This window comes from Cicer arietinum, chromosome 7 (assembly GCF_000331145.2).
Source record: "Cicer arietinum cultivar CDC Frontier isolate Library 1 chromosome 7, Cicar.CDCFrontier_v2.0, whole genome shotgun sequence".
In the NCBI taxonomy this organism is placed as follows: domain Eukaryota; kingdom Viridiplantae; phylum Streptophyta; class Magnoliopsida; order Fabales; family Fabaceae; genus Cicer; species Cicer arietinum.
In genome coordinates, this window is record NC_021166.2 from 1,564,918 (window position 1) to 1,588,828 (window position 23,911).

Sequence of the window (23,911 nt, forward strand, 5' to 3'; positions counted from 1 at the left end):
TGTGTATACATAGATAATATGAATGATATTTATAAAGGAGACGCAAGAAATAGATAGACGGTTAACGGAGTATTAAAAGAATTCGTAAAATAAAATAATTTTTTTAATTAAATTAATTTGAAGCGGGTGGTTGCTAAAGTAGTGTTTAAAAAACAATTATAAAAACTGTCAAGTCGTGGTGTTAGTGATTGTATTTTGCTGTTATTCTTCTTTTTTAACTGGCCACTAAATTCTCAACAGTTAAACCTCAAGTAGTGGTGTAGTGTATTTTTAATCAATTCTTTTTATTTTTATTCTTTTATTTTTTTAATTGGCCACTAACTTTTCAACTGACGAATGTATAAAGTCGGGTAACATAAGTTTAATTTTATTCTAAAAAAAGAGATATTATATTGTATAGATTACCTTTCAATTGACCACTCAATTCTCAACCGTGAAATGTGAAATGTCAGGTCCTGCATTATATTTTATTTTTAATTGGTCATTCACTTCTGTATTTCTCATGTAATAGAAGTTTTATTTTTGTCTTAAAAAAATCTTTTATTTTTAATTTATTTTTCTTATTTTTTAATTGGCCATTAACTTCTCAACGGATACATGAAAAAACTGTAAGTCGTGGTGTAATGTATTTTATTTTTAATTTTTTAATTGACCATTAAATTGTATCGTGGACAAAGATCGTGATGTAACAGAAGTTTTATGCTTTTCTTATTCCTTTTATTTTTTTAATTGGCCATTAACTTCTCAAGAATAAACACGTATTATTTCTATTAATAGAAACTTATATTTTCTTAACACTCTAGTTTGTTGACACGTGTCAAACTTGCCAATTTATCATGTTTGCTTTATTATAATGTATAGATTTGGAAAGCTTTACTTCATAGTTCATACCCCTCTTATCTACCCCGCAACCATTATGAAATTTTTTCTAAACACTAATTTTAAAAGAAAAACACCGACAAATTTAATTTGAATTTTATAGAATAAAAACGTGTTCTTGAAAATATAAAATTTGAATTTTTTGAAATAATTGCATTCTAACAAATTCAAAGAAACATATTTGTATTTTGGAACACTTTAAAAATTAAATGTCTGGAAATGGAAATATATTTTACCATTTCTTTCTTAAAAAATAAAATGTTTCAAAGTTTTCTTAAAACTTTACGGAAAATAAATTTACGTGTTTGAAAATTATCAATATGAAATATGTTGTAAAAAGTTTAAAGTTTTAGTTTTTCTATTCAACAGACCAAACAAATACTTAATGTAAACTAAAAAAAAAGGTGAATTTTATCTTTTTAGTAATTACCATTGACATGTTTTTGACTTATTCACGAGGGGTTAGAGCTGACTTGTGGGTTTGTTTATTGATGGTTGTAGCTTTAGTCATTTTTATAATCTTTTTTCGTGAAGTAAATCAAACAGCAAATGTTGAAGAAAAATCGCACAGATCTTATACGAAAACACACCATAAATAAAGAAATAAAGAAGCACACGAAATTTATATGGTTCAACATTTTTTTTTAAATTCATGGAAACATATCAACAATTATATACAAAGTCTCAAATAAAATATAATGATTTATAATTCACTTAAAAGTTATATATCACTTTACAAACTCTCTCGTTCTAAGAGTTACAAGAAACGATAACACTAATTATAAATAAATACTCTTTCAAGTGTTCTCTCATATGTGACACACATTTATTATTTGACGAGATAATAAATAATTTTTAAAACTATTTATTTATAAGAGAATAGAGTTGCTTCTTCCAAAAAGATATTAAAGAGTTCATTTAATCTCAATAAATAGAATGATATTTAAAAACTTTCAATTTATTATTCTAAGTTGAATTTGCGTGTTACACAAGTAAATCGAATTACTTTTACAAAACTCCATGTGATCACTCATATTTCAAATTAAAATATTATTTTATATCATTTTACATTTTAAGTGAATTGAATATCTAATTTTATCAAAAACAATTTAATCAACTCTTAAACTATCAATTATAAACTAATTTTACCAAATAAAATTTAAATTATGAATTTTTAATGTAAAATGTCTTACTATACATATTAAATATTTCTGAAAAAAAGAAAAAATATATTATGAACAATAACATTAAATAATTTAATCGTTAACTGTTTATGGTAATAATGATTAAAATTGATAGTATTTTAGATTTATAATAGAGATAAAAACTGAGTAGCTTATAATATGAATCTATTTTACTGATACCAAGTTTGGATTGTTGCATCCATTGAGATAATCAATCAATCAATAGCCAGCAAGCGAGAGAGAGAGAGAGAGAGAGTTGAAAAATGCCTAACCGTTGTGAAATTTGCTGCGAGATTTTGATCGCTATCTTGCTCCCTCCTTTGGGTGTTTGCTTCCGCCATGGTTGCTGCAGTGTACGTACTCTCTATCGTTCCATCCACCACTTCGGATCTGTCCCCTTAATCCATTTTTTACATCCAAATTCACTTTTTCATGCTTTTTTAGTTACGTTTCAAAAGGGGATAAATTATATTATCAATCTGAAATCTATTTATGACAGAATTAGTTTATTGGAATTTATTACAAATTTAAAAACGGTGACAGATCTGATATTTTGATTGCAGGTTGAATTCATCATTTGCTTGCTCCTTACAATACTAGGTTATATTCCTGGTATTATCTATGCTCTCTATGCAATTATCTTTGTTGATCGTGATCAGTACTTTGATGAATATAGGCGTCCTCTTTATTCACAATACTAAACACATGCCATTTGTGTATGTGTTTCTTCCCACGCTTATCTTTTGTGATCAACTCTTGACTATGTAATGGATTCTCTCGAATTCTCTTTGAGATTGGATTTTCTGAATTTGGGATTTGCATTTATTTATCTGCTTATGTTTTAGCTGTGACTGAGAACATGTACTCAAAGTATTCAAAATTATCTGGTTATGTGATTGTTCATAGTTTAGTGTAATAATCAAATTATGAAAGTTAAGTGGTTAGTTATATTGTGGAAGATAGTATAATATGAATAACTTATCTAGTTTATGATGTTGATAGTTTGCTTGATTGAACTACTGAAAATAAGTTTATATGTGTTGATTGATTGAACTTAAGTTTTCATAGGATTACCTGTTCTTTTCGTATCGGATGCCTCAATAATCCTGATGCCTCAATAATCAGGATTTTTCTGCAACGCTCTTTGTTTTCCATTATTTTGTGCCTCTTGGTTTTCCATGATTAGGTATAAGTGTATAACTTATCCTTTTGATGACAATTCCCTTCAAATGAATTTCTATTTTAATCTCCTAGCTACAGTTTATTTATTTATATCACATCGTTCTTAATTGAGACTCTTAGCATATCATGTCTATTTTAGTTGGCGACGCCGATGGGTTCTCCAATTGTGTTTCATGAAAAGATCAATGATAACTGAAAAGCTTGATACTTTTTATATTCATAAGACTAAAAAAAGTAACATGCCATGAAGAATTTTATGACTTGTAAAATTGTGGTCTGGTGGATCTAGATCTATTTCTTGATCTTTTGAATTTAGTGTTAACACTACTCATGAATGTTTTATTATTTGTTTCTAACTTTGTCATATTACTTTCTAGTTTGAATCTATCAGCTTTGTTCTCAAAATCTATCAATTACTACTTGTTAAGTGAGCTTTCCAGTTGATTGTCATAATAAAGATTGGATTCTTTCAAGTTAGACACAAAGTTTGAAAACAAACCATATGTCAGCTGTTACATTTTTAGTTTGCTTTTATCCTAAATCCATTTTTAACTAGTGGTTGCCCTGTCATGGGCAGCCAGGTAAGTTGACTATCTATCAAGATGAGATTCCAAATTTTGAAAGGAATTTATCATTAAGTTACACGGGTCCAACCAAAATTTAGTACTTTGGATGGCTAGTTGATTTGAGTTTCCAATGTTTTCACATGTATTTAGACTATGATTTCTTTTCTTCCATGTAGTGAACCATTTACAATGGCAATATGACATTGTTCAGACTCCCCCAGTCACACTGATTTAAACATTTATTTGTGTTTTGGATTTAGTTGACTTTTCTTAAACCAAAAATCACTGTACTGAACTTTTTTCTCACTTCAAATGGCTCACTTGTAAGTGAATGTCTGTCTGATTGTTAATTATTTTTACGATTGTCCTTTACCTTATAATCTTCTATGTTTTCTGAAATAATTGATGTGAAAAAAAAAAACATGAAAAACATTTTGCTTTCCTTCCCATCCCTTTTCAAATTGAATTTGTTGTTGCCAACTTACAATACTGCCATCCTTTTTCAAATTGAATTTGTTGATGTTATTCTCATTGGTTCTGCTAAAGAGCATTAGGTTCATGCTTGTCCAATTGTATTTATGACTTGACCTTTTTTATGTTCTAACGTTGCTCTTAGAACAGTAAAAAGCTTATGGAGTCATCACTCAAAACTCATATAAATTAATAAAATAATGCTAGAAGCATATGGATATGGCTATGTTTGGTTTCCTCGCAAATTACTCTTTTGTGGTTTTTGAAGGTTAAGAAAGAGATAAAAGAGCAGAGAGAACGTAGAGAGTGATAAAGAGAGAGGACCCGTAGCTCTATTTATGTCCCACGAGGCACCAAAGATAGAGAGTGATGCGGACTCGGGTTCCTTGCAGTCATTAATTGCACCCCTTCACGCAGTCAATGACTGTGTGATCGTCTAATTGAGATTGGAGGGTTTAGATCTCCAGTTCAATAAATTTTAAAAATAAAAAATTGTTTGAGATCATGACTACTTGATCAAGATTGGACGGTCACACAATCACTAACCGTGTGAATGCAAGTAGTTACTTATTACACCATATCCATATTCGAGTGATCGAGGTATACTATTTGGGTTATATAATGACTATTGAATCCAAAAAAGTTGATTGGAATATTTACATTAGTGGTATATGGTGGAGAAAAGGCTGAGGGCATATTTACATTAGTGGTATATGGTGGAATGAAGTAGAATGTGATAGGATGAGCTCATTAGAATGTAATAAAATGGAAGATATCTCATTCTATTTTATTTGATACCCCAATTTAAATATACCTTAGACTTTTTTTTTTGGTTTTTTTGGGAGTTTAGAGTGGAAAGCAAAAGAGGACTTTGAGGATAAAGGGAGGAGGAATGGGAAGGAAAAGAGAAAGGGAAAATATTATCTTCTAACTCAAACAAAATCTGAATGTAGTTCATTACCTTTGAGCAAGTTTTTAGCTCGTACTTTAGGACTCTTCAAATGATAATAATATTCTTCAATTGTTATAATTTTAAGTTTATTAACTAAATAATATTTTTTTCACTTTAAAGGATGTAAATCTTTGTAAGTGTTACAAATTGAGTCGGTAGATATGTTAGAGATTCAAAACTACATGTTCACTCAAAATTTAATATATTAAATTTATGAATCTTTCTAACACTTATATGCAATTCAACATTTTCATTTTTATTAAATGTATGACTTCTAATTTATACTCAACACACCAACACAAAGTATGCAAGATAGCTACTCATATTGGGGTAAACACAATTTTACCACAATTTTGTGCATGTATGAATTGGTCAGGGATTTGGCAAAATTACAATGACATTTTAATTTTATTGAGGAACATAACTTTACCCAAATTGCAATTGTCTATCGTGATTCCAACAAATTAACTCACAATACAAAGATACATTAAATAATTCAAATTGTTAAAGGTGACATCTTATGTGGTATCTCTACTACTGTGATGGAAGAGGCCACATGCACCCTATAGTAATAGGACAAGTTAGGTTAGACATTATTTTTTGTTATTAGTATGATATATTTTTTAAATAGATAAGTGCAGAGATTTTTTTATAGTCTATTTAGATAAAAAAAAAATCAATTATATGTCATTGAAGAAAATTTTAATCTACAAAATTAATCTATTTAAATAAATATTAATAAATTACTATTGTTATTATTACTATTTTAAATTTTGTACTTTGTATTTAATTATAAATAAGTTTTCAAACTTTTTATGTAATTTAAGCATACCATCTTACATCAATCTTTTGACCAATTTATAGGTAATATTATAATATAGAGGTTAAATAAGATGTCAAGTTAGATTATTTAAAATGTAATGCTAAAGGTCAAAATAGAATTTTATCTTATTGACATATTATTTATTTAATTTGGGAGCTTCTATGTTACATTCTTAAATTGAAGGATTTTAGTACATTTTCTCTATAAATCAATAAATTAATGATATTTTTACAAATCAAATAAATTTGTTGATTTTTGTATTTTAAAAAAATCATTTTATAAGAAAAAATATTACCTTGTTATTTATAAGCATTATACTATTTTTCTTTTTGCATTTTATCATAAACATATTTAATATTCACTATTATGATTAATAAAAACTTAGAAAAAATAAGTTTTGTTTCGCTGATATTTTTAGTAAATAATATTTAATTAATTTATTTAAAGATATATTAAATTACTTAATTAAAAAAAATATAAAATAAATTGTTAAGTAAGACATACTATATTTGTGTCAAAAAACGTCGAACTGAATTATGATAAATAAGAAACAATAATGGAGCCTTAATTTCTTATCAAGTTGAACATGGATTTTACAGTCTAGCACAATTTGGTCTATTTAGACTCCAAATTAGCAATAAACTTATAAAAGATATACAAAATATATTATATTAGAGCATTTTCATAGTGAACTCGAACTCAGTATGAGTTTATTAAGTAGGGTTCATCGTGTCACATAAAGAATTAACTTATTTTTTACTCAAACGATGAACTTAATATGAATTTATTAAATAAAATTTATTAACTGTCATAAATTTATTATTATTAATAAATTAATAAAAAAATATAACAGTTATAACAGGTTGACACAACTCCAACCGTGAACTTCTCAAAAATTGAATTTTACAACAAAAACTGAATTTTAAGACGAATTCATTTGACTACCGTTGAAAATGCTCTTAGTATAAAATAATTTTAATAAAAATATAATACTTTAATTAATATATGGTGGTATAATTGACATATAATTGAATCTTTTAAGTATATAGTTATAAATACGATAACTATATAATGAATGCTTTTAAAGTTGGAGATATTAGATTTTTGGATTTAATAGAAGAATATTTATTGAAAATATCAATGTTTAAATGGATATCAATAATTTGAAAAATATGGCAAAACCAAAACTTGCATCTTATTCCTTACATTGCCTTATTTTGAGATTCGGATTACACGCTGTTAATATGTCACATAGTACTGCGTTTCCACCATTTGATCTATATCAATTAGACACACAGAGTTCCCAATCTAAATCCAAAACGATAGCAAAAAATAAAAATAAAAAAGAAACAATATAGGAAGTTGGAAATAGAAAGAAAACATTATTGAGTTTGAGAGGAAATGGAAGAAAGCGAGGCCGAGTGGTCCGAGTTAACTCGGGAATGCCTGATGAACATCCTATCTCGACTCAGCACTGAAGATCAATGGCGCGGTGCGATGCTTGTATGCAAATCATGGTTCAGTGCCTTCAAGGAACCCTCTCTTCACTATGTATTCAACCTCGACCCTTACTTCGATTCGCCACTCGAATCACCTCGCTGGTGGACCCTTGAATTCGAGTCTAAGATCGATTCCATGCTTCGATCTCTCCTTCGATCCACTCTTCTTTTCCTCACCCAGATTCGCATTCGACACTGCTCTGATCGCTCTCTCGCTCTTGTTGCCCAAAGGTACTAACTTTCTTCCAATTTTCAATACCCATTAGCCTCGGCGCTTTCAAATTGGAAATTGGGTCTGCAATTATTGTTATTATTATTTTAATTAGGTTTTGACTCTGAAATTAGGTTCCTTTTAATTTCAATATTTTTAGACTTTTGTGATTTCTATTGAGAATATAACATTGGATCATTTAGCCTTCATTATATGTATGTATAAGAGAAACTATTAAGAAGGAGATGGAGATTAATGAGTTGGATAGAAATGATATATGACAAAACATTACAGCGGCTTTTGATGACCTTACTTAGTGAGATAAGGATTAGTTGTTGTTATCGTCGCTGTATGAATGTGTATCATCTGAAGCCTCATATTGTTTTTTTTCTTTTGTTGGTCTGAACATGATTCAATTGCATTTCAGATGTCCAAATCTTGAGGTGCTATCAATCAGAAGCTGCCCTCGTGTTACTGATGATTCTATCTCTAGGATTGCTTTTGGGTGTCCTAATTTAAGGGAATTGGACATAAGCTATTGTTATGAAATAACCCATGAGTCATTGATGCTGATTGGAAAAAATTGCCCCAACCTTAAGGTTCTCAAGAGAAATCTCATGAATTGGCTTGATCCATCTCAACATGCAGGGATTGTTCCTGTTGATTATCTAAATGCTTGTCCGCAAGATGGAGATTCTGAAGCTGCTGCAATTGCTAATTCTATGCCTAATCTAGAGTGGCTAGAGATTAGGTTCTCCAAGTTATCGGCTAAAGGCCTCAATTTGATATGTCAGGGTTGTCCTAACATTGAGCTCTTGGATTTGTCTGGATGTGCTAACTTAAGTAGTCGAGACATTGCTAATGCATCGTCCAGTTTGTCGCACCTGAAGGACATTAAAAAGCCAAATTTCTATATTCCAAGGTCTGTCTTTCACGCTGAAAGGTATGGACATTGGAGACTGTATGATGAGAGATTTCAAACAGATGTTTTCCGAATCTGACCATTGATAATAAGATTATCCAAGATGTAAACTGTGAATCCATCTCCCCATTTTCTTTCTACTGGCCTGCGCAGATCTCCATTGGATATCTACGGTTATTGATCCAGTCAGTCAAATATATCTTATAGAAGTTATGATCTTTGTCTTTGTAATTCCTATTCTATGTCGTTTGTTTTCCTTGTATCTGTAATGTATATGTTTAGAAGATCATTGTCTCATCTCATGTCCCCATAGTGGATTTTACCTAATAATATTCTAATTTGTTCTTTTTGCTTTGGCTGCTGCGTTACTTCTTATATGTTTTCCTTAGCAATCTACCATGACAAATTGTCTCAGGAATTTATGCTCTTAAATTTCATGTTTTACTTTTTTGTTGGTTTCTTGCATAGAAAAACCTTGTGTTGCGACACTTATGCTTATAGGAATTTATCTACTGCTAGAAACTTAATTTGGTTGTCAATGAATGCATGGCTGTTGAATTATTTGTTAGTATCATTGAGGTGATTTGTGATTCTGAAGTTTAAGATCAGATCACTTTTTTATTAAGGTTGCTATCCAGATTTGTTTGATTTCTTGGCAGACGAAGTATAATGTATCTAGACACTAAACCCTTGTTTGCTAAACTCGAGTGATTCTATAAAATTCTAGAGAATCGTACAAGGTTATGACTTGCCTATGAAATTGTTTGAGTAAACTCAGGTAGACTCATAGAACAGCGAGTTCCAAAACGATCGAATGACTCTACGATATAATGGTTATTCTCCACCAAACATGCCTAAAAGTGGTTCATCGTTTATTTAAAAAACAAATAAAAGGCAACACTTGAATAACGAGGGTTTGTATTGCACTAAACATTTGCATCACATTTTAGCACTCAACTCTGCACATGTACATCTCAATGTGAAACAAAACTATGAGCTAGAAAATGAACAAAGGTATCGTTGAATGAACGCAACTTTGATGAGCCGAACCTAGTTTTACTGAATATGTCCAACTCCAACGAAGGGAACCTTGTCCCACCATCTTTTGCTCTTTAGTAATTTAGAACCTTGTGATTTGTCAATTTGTCCATCAGTTTTGAACTTGTCATGCCCTTTTTGTCCATCAATTTGTCAAGTTGTCCTATCTTGTGATTTTGTCCATAACATTTGAACCGTGATACTTTGTTGATTTGTGCATTATTGTCTGGTCTTCTTTGGTTTGGCCTGGAGCAATGAATCTGTCTCAATTGAATTCATTGGTTGCTTACAAAGTATTTAATTTTGTTATTCTGGTTTGCTTTATTACTAAGTTAGAATTTGAATATAGGCATTATTTAGCAATTGTGTTTAGATACTTTTGTGGTAGATGTTCTAAACATTATTTTTGCGTTAAGTAAACTCTTTCAGCTCTACGAGTTAAGTCTACGAAAATTCCACGAGTTTACATAGACTCTCGGTAACCTTTGCTATAGTGACAGAGTCAAAAGACATCCATCATGTGCATTATTTATCCACATTAGCAGTTTTTTAGTATATAGATAAAACATACAAGCTAAGAACAAGAATTCTCGTGTGTATAATAGTACAGATCAAAAGCAGGTTATTAAAACAATGTAAAGATTTTGATTTGACACATTTAGACAGGTCTAACAAGTCGTATATGTGATCGTATCTCAGGGAATTAAGCGGTAGCTTTAAGCTCAAATTATGTCTTGGATACAAAGTTGATGGAAACTAGTTAAAATGAACATTCGGATAGTTGGAATTCAAAAGAAGCGAGGTACTAAAATCAAAGTGAAAAACATATTCCTTATTGCCACCATAAATAAGGATGAAGGCTTGATTGAATTTGAGTGTGATCAACCTAATGTTCTAGGTTTAAGTTACTTGGTTCTTTATAAATTCCTTGGTGCCACCATAACATACATTTACTCCACGTAGAATTGTTAATAAAGTCCCAAACTTTAAAACAACTCTTAAATTTTTTTTTATTAAACTCTTAATATTAAGCCCCTTATTAAAATAATTTTTTTAAAGTTTCGACTAATTATTTTATTATTTTTTGTGGAATTGAGAGAGGGGATACATAATTATAATATTATGTTAATTTTGATTTTTTTTTTAAATTTATTTTTCTCGAAAAAATATCCAAAAACATTTTTTTTTCAGAAAAATTTTAAATCATTTTTTTTAATTAAAAAATTTGAAAAAAAAATTGCAAATTATTTTTTATCACAATTTAAAAAAAAAATCAAAAAAATTATTTTCAGAAAAAAATAAAAAATATTTTATCAAAATTTTTTAGAAAATAAAAATCGAAATTTGTTTTTGAAATAGTGGGCCCATAGGCCTCTTAGGCCCCTAAAATTTTAAGGACTTTTTAGTGTTTGAGACTTTCTTTTTTTGAGTCTTTTTAACTATGACATTTTTAGACCCCTCCAATATGTAGACTAAGGCCAATAATTAGTAAAACTTGTCAAATTGAGAGCTCTAACTACATGTAAGAGACACACTCTCCGTGATCATAATTTCCAATTTGAATGCCATTTTTGGTACAAGAAATAAGATTAATAGAGAGAAAGAAAAACTAGCAAGTGAGAAGTTTAAAATTGGTTGCAGTTAGATTCTTTTGTTGTTTGGAGGAAGAATCTCGTGCCTATGGTCCTTGTGTTTCCATAAGCTGAATACTATCTTGAACTTGATGATTGAATATTAACTGTCAAAGTGATTACTAGTGCTAAGGTAATAATAATTGTAATGTTTGTGGGGATGCACTTTGATTTGTAGTAAAGTTCGTTATTTATAATCAGGTTCGGGGCACCTTTACTATTTTGAAAAGCACTAAGTTCTATACTTTGGAGGGCCAAAAGAAAGTTTTTTTATTTTATTTTTATTTATTTATTTATACTTAGGATGGCTATAGCATAGTGAATGGCTGCTTTTGCACTTGTCGAATGGATTCCTTTCTGAAATGGTGACACTTGCAGATGCTTATTGTAATTGTGTTATCGTATACTTTTTTTGATGGAAATCATGTCACCAACTAGCTACATCTAGAAATATTAATACAAAAAGAGGAGTGATTAGTATTCCACGACTATGAGCACATAAATGAAGACACTTAGCAAAATAAGAAAAGGACCGAGCAAAAGGGATGTGCAATATACGGGTAATATACAGAAAGTGGCAAAGATTGCATGCATAAATTGTATAAAAAGGTAAGGTTGCAGAGTGACTTCATTTTCCAGTCTCAATCAACCCATGGTTATAATGCTAGGTAGTGGTGTAACACACGAAAAGCAATACAACCTTTCCTCTCATAGATACAAGCAATGGTTGAATAAAAAGGCACACGACCTAAAGTAGACTTTGACATTGTGTTGTGATGACTCGTGACTCGCGCTACCTAATCCTAACCTGAATAATTCCGTAAGCTACTTAAACTATCATAAGAAGTTAAGAACCCATGTACTAGTGCAAATCCACACGTCTAGCTTACTCATGTTCCATTACCAGACATCATTTATTCCCCTCGTTTCCATATATATACCATTTTTTCCCTATATGGCCCAGATATATTACTCACAATTGAATCAATGTTTAGTGAAACAGGCGATTAAAAATATCCGTTTTAACCTTCTGAAGCAGTGAGACTCCACCAACATGTTTTGCTAACTCACCTGTGATACGGTCCATATAAAGCGCGTATAGTCCATTTCTGCTTTCCAGAAGTTCTAATGCTTTTCTTGCCTGAATAATTGATGTCATCCAATCTTCAAGGAGCACTGTAATGTCATGGTTACCACTTAGTTTTTAAACTTGGCTCCTCTTCATCACAGTCAATTAACAATAATATTTTGTTGACACAAGACAATTGAAGGAGAATCTAATAGCTGAGAAATTAAAGTTTTGATTGTGGCAGGCTTTTATTTGTTACCAGTCAAAGAAATCAAGGCTTGAAATAACAGGAAATTATGTAGAATAATAATAAAAATCTGTGGAAAGTATACCAGTGTCAAAATCTTCAGCTTTTGACCATTCCAGTAAGTAATCTGCCACCAAGAACTCAATAAGCTGGATCCTGACACCCACAAATAATAAAAGATAGATTGTCTTCAAAAACATTACTCTCTTGGACAAAACATATTTAGAGCTATTCATTGTGATATTTAAATTTGGAGATCATACTAGTGTGCATTTTGTAAAGAACTTACATAATGAACATACACTCGTGCATGTCAGGAAAAATATCATCAAAAGGATCAGAAAAAAGCAAACGTTCTGCTAGCACCAAAATTATTTGACAAACTGAAAGTATACACCGCTGACCAATATAGGGCTCACTTCCAAGTTTACGAAGCAAATGCTGAATACAGAACTGGGCATTGGTGCCAGTGTGTTGAGATCCTAGAAGATACATTTTGGAAAAGAAATGGAACAGAAAGACCATTAAATAATTAGAATAATTAAGAAATGATAAGTAATATTTAATGGTGAAGCTGCAGAATAAAGGTCAGAAACACGACACTTATACACTCGTTTAAGGTCTTAAAGTACATCTCACACTTACAATATACTACTAAGTAGAACGTAAAAATCATTTATTGTCACAATCAGGCTCAAAGTAGTATTACCATTTTCTGACAAGTACGAACACATCTTCCTAGTCAAACGTGTAACTAGGCTGTTGATAATTCCTTCAACGGGTTCTGGGTTCCTTCCCGTAGACAAAAGATTCTTCAATGAAACTTCAGAAAAGATATAAAACAATATTCAGTATGGATGACAAAGAATGTGGCTGTGGGTTTCACGAGTAACTCATATGCTAGTGATCCATAATAAGAGCATAAGAAAAAAGGGAAACAGTAGAGTACTAGAGTTCAAGAAGTAAAATTTGTTGATAACTCATAAATTACCACTTGCAGGGTGGTCCTAGGCCTTACTCAAAAAGAAAGAAATCATTAACATATCAAACACTTGAACTCAGAGATAACAAAGGGATATTCTTTGGTAGATCAATGAAATTCCCAATGGCTGAATGGGTAAGAAACTCTAAAACTATTAAGTACCATCATGTCACAATGCATAAGCAGGAAAGAAGCCATTGCTAATTAAGAAGAATTAATAGTGATGCCAAAAGTTTTGACAGTAAAATAGCAGGAAATAAAAGATACATGACTCCGATTATTAAATTGAGGGAAGAAGTTGGGAAAGGTCGTCAATTGGTAAAAAGAGCAGTATACCAAGCATAAAGTACACAGCTTGATGTGCCAGATTTTAAAACTTAGAAGACATGTGCTTTCAAATATTTAATTCGAAAAAAAGAGTAGGAAAAGCTCTTCAATTCGTGAAAGTTGAGAAGAATACCCGATATAAAGTCAACGGCTTGGTGTGCCAAGTTTGCAAACTTGGAATCATCCACCTGCAAAATACAATGAAATAAAATTGAAAAATTTAGCACATAAAAGCAATGTTCACATTCTATGTAATAACATCAGTATTATTATGAACTCTACTACAAAATGCATTATTATTTGAATAACAATTTGCTTAAAGAAAAATGCTAAAAAGTAGTGCAGCACGCTGACAGCTGATACAGTCTCGCACAGCTCCACAAGAAAATCAACAGAGGCCTTAAGCTGCTCTGTTTCATCTTCCTCAATTAAACCTGCAGTTTTAGTTTCAAATTGGAAGACAGATTTAGCGCAAGTCAATTAACTTCTTAAATCCTAAAAGGAGTAACAATCATTTTAGTTCCGAAATGTGTGAGTCAATGTCATTGTAGTCCTTGAGACCATCGAAATTACAAAAACATCACTGTGAATCTTCTGTTGGTAGTTTTATGGACTAAACTATCTGTTAGAGGAAGAGAAGTGTTTCTAACCGAAAACTTACGACTTTGATTTCAAAGGTTAAATACAAGGAGATATTATAGGTACAATGACAAAACTATAGACCTACTTCTAGGACCTTCCTGATTTACACAGACTTGTAGATATTTTCTACACTTTTCTATATTTAATATAGTTCTAGATTTTTCAATAGATATAATGACTTATCTAAATAACTCTAGATTATTATAAATTTCAAATTATATTTAACACTATCTAATAAAAGACAAATTAACTAACAAAATATACTTTTGAGAACCAAAACGATGAAGAATGACACATTGAAAGATGTTGTTTTTGTAATTTCAATACATTCAAGGACTAAAGCAATATTACCTGATACATTCAAGGACCAAAATGATTTTTGACTCTTCCTATCCTAGTGTGATATGTCAATTACCTTAATCTAATGAGAAAACCATCATTCTAGTTACAAATTATGAACTATACAGAAACAGCCTTTGAGTATGACTTACAATACAAGACTTCAGTCTAAAACTAGGTTATGACAGAAAATGCTATTAGCATGTACCTAAAGAAAGCCGTTGTTGACTTGAAGAACCAACTCTTCTCCTCCTTTCCTTAAATCGCACTATAGAAAGCAAATTTTCAACGTCAATAAGCAATTTCGACTAAGAATAGTAAGAACATGATGATAATGATGAATGTTGATTAAACCTTGTCTTAGAAATCTGCGACGAAGGACGTCGTTGAATCTATTTTCAGAGTCGTTTACATGATGCTTAGGATTTAATTCCCCTAAACTGCCGAAGAAATAGCACTTGCAAGAAGCATTCTCAGGGAAGAGATCGCAATGTGAAGCATCTGCATTAAAAAAAAAAAAAAAAGGAAACTCATAATCATATCACTATTGGACTTGAATATGCGTTTATTTATAAGAGAGAGGATCGAAGTAGAACCTTGAGATTCCTTCAGATCTTCTCGGAGACGTAGAATTTCTTGCTTCCTTTCCTTAGCCTGAGAATCAAAAGACGATATAACGAAGATTATAGGGAAGAAAAAGAAACGGCATTGGATTTATAGAACAAAAGAAGGAAGCGTAGTTTTGAACCTTTCGCTTCCAACGGAGAAGAGTGTCCGATTGGGAAGGAGAAATGGCATTACAGTCTTTAATGTTTTTCATGAACTTAGATCGGAGAAGCGATATCGCTACGGCTAGCTTCAGAGATTCATCACTCGCACCGGCATTTCCACCCTCTGCCATTTGCTTCGGATTCCAACTCAAAAACGCGCCAAACCTATTAAGAACGTACTGATTAACTATTACCATTTAATACATTATTTCACACTTAAATTTTTTAGTTTTACACTCGTGTTAATAAAAATTTAATAAAAGATAATTTTTTCAAAAGACCGGTAACAATTTATGTTTATATAACAAATAATTAAATCATATCAAACAACTGTGTAAAATAATTCAAAAAAAAAATACATAATTATTGTACTTAATTTCTTAACTTATAAATGTTATTTCACCTTTAAGTAAGTATCTTATATTTCTCTAAATTTTATACTTTTAAATTGATAAAAATAATATTTTAATGTAATAAAATTCAACTCTAAGGTTGTTTAAATATTTCACTTTGACTAAATTTATAAATGTCAAAATGACACATAACATCAAAATGATATTTTATTATTAAGAAACTTCTATGTAACTTTAGTCAAATACTTTTAGAAGTTTTATATATTAAAATTTAGAGTTTGTATGTTTAAAATTTTAAAATTTAATTTTGATTTTATATTTTTAAAATAATTATAATAAGAATTTATTTTAAAATCGTAAAAGCTGTTTAAGACTTATTTGTTATCAATTTAAATATTTGTTATTAAAATTTTTAATATGATAAAAATTATATTTTTAAAAATGATTTTATAAAAAATTTAAAACAACTTTTTATTTTAATTAATTTTTTAATTTTTATTATCCAATAAAAGTTATTGCAAATAGATAAAATATTTAAAATAATATTTCAAAATAAATTATTTAAATTAATTTTTTATTTAAAAATTTATTTTAAAAATTAAAAAATATTATAACTAAAATTAAATTACTATAAAAATTATTTTTAAACAAACGGCTGTTATTCGCTTACGTTAGAGATATCGAGAGCTTTTCTTAGGCTAATGTGAACCGTTTTAATCCAACTTATGGGTGTATCATGTTATCATATTGGACATGTGTCTTTGTCCAAAAGAAAAATTGGAGGTGTGTCATATCACTGAATTGATGACAATATGTTAAATTGGATATATATTTATCTTAAATCATTTCATTGATTTTTGCATCAGCAGAGGTGATCATGGTAACCTTTTTTTCATGTAGCATGATAATTGGGGTGGTATGAAAATAGGGTTTAGAAATAGGCGTAAAGAAGATTTTGGCACAAAACGAGTTAATACATTCATTTTGTGATTGGTTGTCACGTCATCAGAAAAATAAAATGTGTGCTAATTTATTCTTTAAGTGAACACTGTAGAAAAACATATTTTGTCTGGAGATTAAGATATGTATTGAACTATAATTTAATTTAGTTTTATCAAAAAAATACCAGCATGAATCTTCACTCTAAAATAAAACTTTGATGTACTTGTAAACCAAGTTAGTCTAATTTTTACAAAATTGACTCATATCCCACTACCATAAGTTCAACTTTCAATATTGATATATTGATGCGAAATCTTATTGGTAGAAATTTTTTAGTAAATGTATCTGTTATTATTCTCTTAGTTTTGACACTTGCCCGAACCTGGTGGCAGAAAGAATGGAGTATAGAGTATGAGCTGAATTCTAGCATGCTAGAGTGATGTATGTGGTGCATCGTGTACCACCTTCATTTGTCGTTGGATTCAGCGGCTGCAACAAATCTAATGGTAGAGACTTCACACAGCCCACTAGATCATCCTCTTGCTCATGTGTGGCCACCATTCACTGCTAGTCAACGACAATTTAAGGGTAGAGTTATTGCGTCTATGGTGGTTTAACTTGATAAACAAACTTTCTGTTGATTGATGTGCAACCTTAGCTGTTTGTTTTAAAAATGTGCAAAAATTAGTTGGATAGTGATTGGTGAGATAATCATGGGTGGATTTTGAGACAGAGATACCATCAACGATTTCAGATTGGAGAATTAATTCCTTCAATCCTAACATAGAATTCAATTCCTATAAATTCAAAAAGATTTTCGAGGTCATTGATATTGGTGGAAACGAGCGAATAGATCATAAGCGGAGATCAATTCTGCAAAGCAAGCATGGAGGATTCAGTGAGTGGTGGGTTGAGCTAATATGCTTTTAGTTTTTGGTGGGTCGTTAACTAACTATCTTCTAATTGTGATATGACAATTTAAAGAGCTTTTTCATACAAATTCACCTGATTTTTAAAATGAAATTGATTATCCCAATGACTATAGTAAAACTATACACAAACAGTTCAAAGTCCAACTAAAAGGAGAGGCTCAGCAGACGTTGGTAAATTTGGTCGAATCTTTGTAACACAATTAAAAGCTTGGAGTATAAAAATTATGTGTCCGGTTAAAAATTAAATAAGTAATGTAAAATCTTGCAATTCCTCAAGGAAAACACAAAATGCATATTCAGACCAGACGAACATAATATCCAAGGTTGTCAACCAAAAACGCATTTGATTGTTGCAATTAGTAGATTTGAAGTTGGACTTATTATCAGATTTGACACCCTATAACTCTTTCAAAACAAAATAATGATAATCAAACATTCCCCATCGTTATTAGGATTTGGGTCTGGGTAGTTCGTCCTAGAAACAGGAATGAAATAATCAATCACATTTAGGAGGAAATGGTAAATGTAGAAATAAAACCTTGGAAATTGTGAATTAGATAATTTTGGAAGTCTAAAATTTCAGATGTTCCCGTCAAGAAGTTCATTTTTATTACCTTAACAAATGCCCTTTAAGCACATGTGGATAATTGTTAGCGCATGACCCGAATTTAGGTATTGCACACACAAGACAATAATCTACCTCGTAAAAAGAAAAACTAACGACAATGACATTTATGAACTGACCAGTTTAACAATTACTCTGTCAAGAAAATCGGGAAAAAATGGCAACTAATGAAATACAAAAACATTTGGACCCCCTAAGGAATGGGCCACCATCTTGGAGAAACTTGGCATATGATTAGCCAACTGGAAAACAAAATCCTTAGCTTTATGGTTTAACTTTTCCCTCAATAAACAACTCTACGACATAAAAACAAAAAAAAAGATTATACAACTGATGAAAATACCTGACTGGAAGCTCCCACTGTAATATCATACTGTAATACAAATTGCTCTATCACTCAAAAGTGTGAGCATAAAAGGGAAGGGAATTTGAAAGTAGTGAAACAAGGCAGAGACGTTCATCCAGTTACAAAGATATCCGTATTCTCGTGCAAAGTCTTCTCCATTCACCCAAAAAGAACCTGGCAGGCCTCGATATCAGATGCTTGTGAATCTAACACAGCTTGCCCAGATGCAGAGCTAATTACCTGCATTGCAGAGTTGAATATTGTTTTCTGGAAGTAGTCATCACTCACCTTCTTAAGTATCTCTATCACAACCTTAAAGTCCAAACCACCGGCCAAAATTAGTTTCCCTATTATCTCCCCAAAGTTACTTGGCGCTTTTGGTAAATCTATGCCAATATCATCCAGCAGAGAAGCAAATAACAAACATCCAGTTCCAATGTCTCTAGCTGAGAGAACCTTCTTGATAAACAGATGCTCAATAAGATTCGCAACAGGTTCAACACATGGCGGACTTTTATCTAGTCCAAGGGAAATGGCTTCCTTGACAAACTCTGGGTAATAAGCTGGAGCTTTTAGTTCCTCCACACACTGTAATGCCTCGTCCAAAAGCCGAATATTGAAATATTCTTCCAGAAGAGAGGCAGTTTTGCGGTGAAGATCATCAATGTTCAATTTTGCTGCTGGGGGCTGTGTCTTCTCAGGGGATGGAGCAGAAACGGGTTTAACAGGTGACAGGATTTGAGGTGCAGGCTCAGAACTGACAGCAAAGCTTGATGGACGAGCAGGAGCACCACCTCCATGCACCAGAGCACTATTCTTCCCACTAATAAGACCACTACTACCTTGAGGCAGTAACTTGGAGTTTAGGGCTGATGGCTTGGAAAGGTAAGGAGACTGGCCACGTCCTCCAGTTTGAGTGCCGGACATGTCTCCTCTTGGCATTGATCTAGTCCTAGGCACCTCCCAGTTATCATTATCGATGCCAGGCATCCCAGGCATCTTTCTGGTACCTGGCATCCCAGGCATTAAACCTCCCGTACCAGGTCGGGCAATGGGGAAGCCCCCAGCGATGGTATTTCCTTGAGCAACACCGCGGGCGTTTCTCATACTTGCAGTGGCCCCTGGACGCAATCCAAGATTCTTTTCTGCCTCTGAATGGATTTCAGTGATGGTTTTGGCTTTCACCTAGATACAGCCGGAGTAAACATTAATACAGTTGATAAAAAAATATCATTCAAGTACCTTCAACATTTGAGACATAATGCATCTGCATAACAATTAATTTTGTAAATTTACCTCTTCACGTCTTGGAATCCAGTTACAAGCACGCAAATCTATAACATCGCGGACCATGAACCTCATACGTGGTGCAAGTTGGGGATTTGTGCTCAATTCTTTCAACCGGCTAAAGTAGATATCATTTATACGTCGCGATTTTGGGCTTTCATCAAGCTGCTTGCCAATAGTGTTGAAAAATTGACATATGGCTTCAACATTTTCCTCAGCTGGACAGACCTTGGTGTCAGAAGTTCCTAAAAGCTCCTGTTCATTAACATCAGTTAACCAAGCAGGTAAGTGAATACTCCTGAACCAACAAGAAAGCACATAAAGTCAAGTCATAAGTCCTGGTAGAACCTGAACAATGTGATGGACAATCTTTTCAGGAACCATTTTTTGCTTCAACAGCTCACCAATTAAACGGATGTTTCCAAGGGTACGAATCTTGACAAGTCTTTCCTTGTCACGTCGCTCTGTCTCCTGTTCAGGGGAAGTCATCTGCGCCAATTCTTCTCTCATTTTACCAGCCCCTTCAAAAGCCACCTGGCAGTTATCCAAGAGAACTCTCTTAAAAGTTATTTCTTTCCCATCAGGTTCATCAGATGGGAATGGAGGCAGCTTTTCATTAAGATCAGAACACAGCTGAGCATACATGGGGCAGAACGTTGGTTCAAGCACAGCCTTATCAAATATCAGTGAAATGACTCCCTGCAATTGAAAAACAAGTCAGTGAAGAACAACTAACAAGGATGCAAAGAGAAATATAATTTCAACTGAATATAAAGGGGAGGAACCTTCAATATGTCAGCTGATGTAATGCCAGAATCAATCAACTGACCCTTCAGGAGATCAAATTTTTCAGGAGTCAATTTGTTTAGTATACTGCAATGAAGTAGTTAACAGCATTTAGCATAGCAATAACACAAGCCAAGCAATTCTGAAGCAAACAAAAAATGTGTAAATAGTAGTTCAATAGTTTATACAGGAAAAAATGTTTAAATACAAGAATCTTGTCCAACTCTTGAATATTGACTTATGGTTATTTATGAAATTTGATATGGTAGAGTCGCTCCAACTGTTCTTGATAAAGATCCAGAAAAGTTACTAGCCATTAGGACCAGCAATGGGAGTCAGGATTCAGCCATTCAGGTCAAAAGGAAGTCAAATGAATATCAGTTTAAAACTGTTAACCGACACGGAAGGATTAAAAATTACCCTTTGACAGTCTTTAAAACACGATCCTTATCAGAGAGGCTTCCCCTTCTAGCTGACCATGGTACTTCAGCCTTGACTAGAGTAGCAGATCCTCCCTGAATTAGTGAGACAAAGATTTGTAAACAATACAAAATAAGCAATCCATTGTACACTATGTGCAAACCATACAATGCCACCTATTTAAATGCTTTAACTTCAAGGAAAAATAAAACCTTAGTTTCTTAATGATGTGAGACTCAAATATGAGCTCATAAAACATTAACTTGAAAATAGATGCAATGCACTTCTGCAAATGTTTATTACCCCATGGTTAGTAGAGATTTGTGCCCTTGAGAACTGAGAATTCAGTTGGTCTTGACGATTAACCTGACTAGAATTGCTAAATTCTCTATTCTCCTTGAGATTATCCCAAGACCTCTCATCTGCGTTAGCAGGAAGTTGCGCAGATCGGCCACGCCAGTCACGATTATCTGGTTCAGAATATCGATTTTGAACTTGATTTGGGGCCTGCAGAAGATAACTTACACATTATCATACAAAACTTGAATGACAATGGTCATAAATAACTTCATAAAAGTGACAACACATAATTGCACCAGTCAAAAGAATAAAATAGTGGCATGGCATTCAAACATGACAAATTTTCATTCATTGATGAAATGGGCTCCTGCAAGATGCTACTATTAGTATGTTCACTGCCGAATATAAATCAACTTCAACAGTCAACTTGCCCAACGGGGTGAAAGAGGATTCAGGCCTGAGAAAGCAAACAGCATAAATAAAAGACAGAAAACACACTCACGTTGCTTTCTAAACGGCCCCAACTTTGATCTTCACCAAAAAGTTCAGCATCAATGTCATGTTTGATCTTCAAAATGGCATCTGGGGTTGTCTCAACAGCCTGTGAAATAATAATTTGCATATAGGCAGCAGGTGAACAGAAATACACTTTAAGAAAAAGTATAACTAATTCAAAAAGAAAAATACTAAGCAGCAAGAACAAATTATCAATTACCTCTTTAATCAGTAAAAGCTCTTCTTTGGTATATCGCACACGCTCACGGCCCTCAAACTGTGAATCTCCGACCTATAGTGCCAGAAGTAGTTATTAGATACAATCTCATAACATAGTCTTAGTCAAACTAGCACCATTCAAGCATACAACCCAAAGAAAGGAGATGAGTCCAAGTTAAATCCAATTACTTAAATTTTATGCACAAGTGAAAATCGCTATGAAGTTCAGAACAAAGAAGTAGAAGATGTAACCAAACCCCACAGTCAGAATCTTTAAAGCAAGTAAGCAGCAACTGTGAAATTTAGCTCATATGCATCAAAAACACATAGACTGCCAAGCAATAATCAATATGAAATAGGGATAACTGACCCATACAGAAAAATATGTACACAGACCAAAATAATCAATATGGGAAACTTGAGATTAAGTTCCATGTATGTGGGATCTTTATGGGTAATTTGAGATTTAGTCAAACCCACCTAAAGCCCACACATTACTTTCTGTCCATATTTACAGCAGGTACACATACTTAGCGTCCCACCAAGAATTAGGACATTAATATTCGAGCTGACATTTGTCTTAACTTCATATACCCATGAAACACACATAGACCAAGTAATAATCAATATGAAATTTGGATGAATGGCCCATAAACAAAAACAACATATACATAGACCAAAATATAAAATACAAAGGAAATTATAACAAATTTTCATGCCACAAAGAAGATGCCGCATCCACCAAAATTCAGAATTTATGTTCCATGTATGTGGGATCTTTATGGGTAATTTGAAACTTAGTCAAACCCACCTAAAGCCCACACATTGCTTTCTGTCCATATTTACAGCAGGTACACATACTTAGCATCCCACCAAGAATTAGGACATTAATATCCCAACTCACCTTTGTCTTATGAATCTTAACTTAAACCCCAGCTGTTTGACAGCGAACAACAGACAGTAAAACAAAACATACAAACAAGTCTTTAAGTCTATAATATTACTTTGCTCTTCCAAAACGTTTTTTTCATGCTTATATGAAAGTTGTCAAACAAATCAGTTAAATTCCAAAACACACAAATACATAATCATCAAACCCATAGAGACACATTAAAATACATAGGTTTAGACAAAATAAAACCACATAATAAAGCCACAATGCAATTAAACAGATTATTTCTCAGCACAATATCTCACACATAAATAAATAAAAACTGCAACAGGTTGAGTATTAAATATTCATATCAATCAAGTTAATCCAAATATAAAACATTTAACAAATTCACAAATAAAAAAAATAAAAGAATCGAATATTTGTGAATAAAACACTATGAACAGATGGAACAATAAAAAAGTAAAATTTAACAAAAAGATAGTAAATTTATTGGGTAAAAAAGCAGATCGATGGAAAAGGGGTTTAAACCTTGAAAGAGAAGTTGGAATTAGCGGCGCCATGAGGACGAAGATCGGAA

The 23,911-nt window shown here is 32.0% G+C and overlaps 4 protein-coding genes and 2 non-coding genes across 7 annotated transcripts in view; 2 read left to right on the plus strand and 4 right to left on the minus strand.

The window, feature by feature from the left end:
• Positions 1 to 2,232: 2,232 nt before the first annotated feature.
• LOC101491702 (UPF0057 membrane protein At4g30660-like) lies at positions 2,233 to 3,011 on the plus strand. Its single transcript, XM_004507693.4, has 2 exons — positions 2,233 to 2,416; positions 2,627 to 3,011. The coding sequence occupies exons 1-2, from the start codon at positions 2,327 to 2,329 to the stop codon at positions 2,762 to 2,764; spliced, it is 228 nt and encodes a 75-aa protein (XP_004507750.1). The 5' UTR covers positions 2,233 to 2,326; the 3' UTR covers positions 2,765 to 3,011.
• A 4,274-nt stretch (positions 3,012 to 7,285) lies between these two features.
• LOC101492018 (F-box protein SKIP1-like) lies at positions 7,286 to 9,044 on the plus strand. The gene is made up of 2 exons (XM_004507694.4): positions 7,286 to 7,787; positions 8,195 to 9,044. Exons 1-2 carry the CDS (start codon positions 7,459 to 7,461, stop codon positions 8,766 to 8,768), a joined length of 903 nt encoding a protein of 300 aa, XP_004507751.1. The 5' UTR covers positions 7,286 to 7,458; the 3' UTR covers positions 8,769 to 9,044.
• A 484-nt stretch (positions 9,045 to 9,528) lies between these two features.
• Positions 9,529 to 15,918, minus strand: LOC101503562 (protein MULTIPOLAR SPINDLE 1). Of its 2 annotated transcripts, XM_004508177.4 has the most exons (11): positions 15,713 to 15,918; positions 15,561 to 15,618; positions 15,319 to 15,465; positions 15,173 to 15,232; positions 14,338 to 14,417; positions 14,117 to 14,171; positions 13,384 to 13,497; positions 12,964 to 13,156; positions 12,760 to 12,830; positions 12,430 to 12,534; positions 9,529 to 9,973 (listed from the first exon to the last, which is right to left on the minus strand). In XM_004508177.4, exons 1-11 carry the CDS (start codon positions 15,863 to 15,865, stop codon positions 9,891 to 9,893), a joined length of 1,119 nt encoding a protein of 372 aa, XP_004508234.2. In that variant the 5' UTR covers positions 15,866 to 15,918; the 3' UTR covers positions 9,529 to 9,890. The 2 variants fall into 2 exon arrangements, with proteins under 2 accessions (XP_004508234.2, XP_027192370.1); XM_027336569.2 differs by lacking the exon at positions 9,529 to 9,973 and having other exon boundaries at positions 11,890 to 12,534; positions 14,332 to 14,417; positions 15,713 to 15,914.
• A 2,747-nt stretch (positions 15,919 to 18,665) lies between these two features.
• The window catches only part of LOC101492356 (eukaryotic translation initiation factor), a 5,653-nt gene continuing 407 nt past the window's right edge, over positions 18,666 to 23,911 (minus strand). Inside the window, 9 exon segments of the mRNA XM_004507695.4 lie at positions 18,666 to 20,117; positions 20,229 to 20,474; positions 20,568 to 20,918; positions 21,005 to 21,092; positions 21,426 to 21,520; positions 21,729 to 21,932; positions 22,228 to 22,326; positions 22,441 to 22,512; positions 23,863 to 23,911. The exon segment at positions 23,863 to 23,911 is cut by the window's right edge and continues 23 nt beyond it. Coding sequence (XP_004507752.1) covers positions 19,092 to 20,117; positions 20,229 to 20,474; positions 20,568 to 20,918; positions 21,005 to 21,092; positions 21,426 to 21,520; positions 21,729 to 21,932; positions 22,228 to 22,326; positions 22,441 to 22,512; positions 23,863 to 23,911 — 2,230 coding nt within the window. The 3' untranslated portion in view covers positions 18,666 to 19,091.
• On the minus strand, positions 22,871 to 22,974 carry LOC113787857 (small nucleolar RNA snoR103). The gene has a single exon (XR_003474379.1). It is a non-coding gene; the product is annotated as a small nucleolar RNA snoR103 (small nucleolar RNA).
• LOC113787856 (small nucleolar RNA snoR103) lies at positions 23,202 to 23,305 on the minus strand. The gene has a single exon (XR_003474378.1). It is a non-coding gene; the product is annotated as a small nucleolar RNA snoR103 (small nucleolar RNA).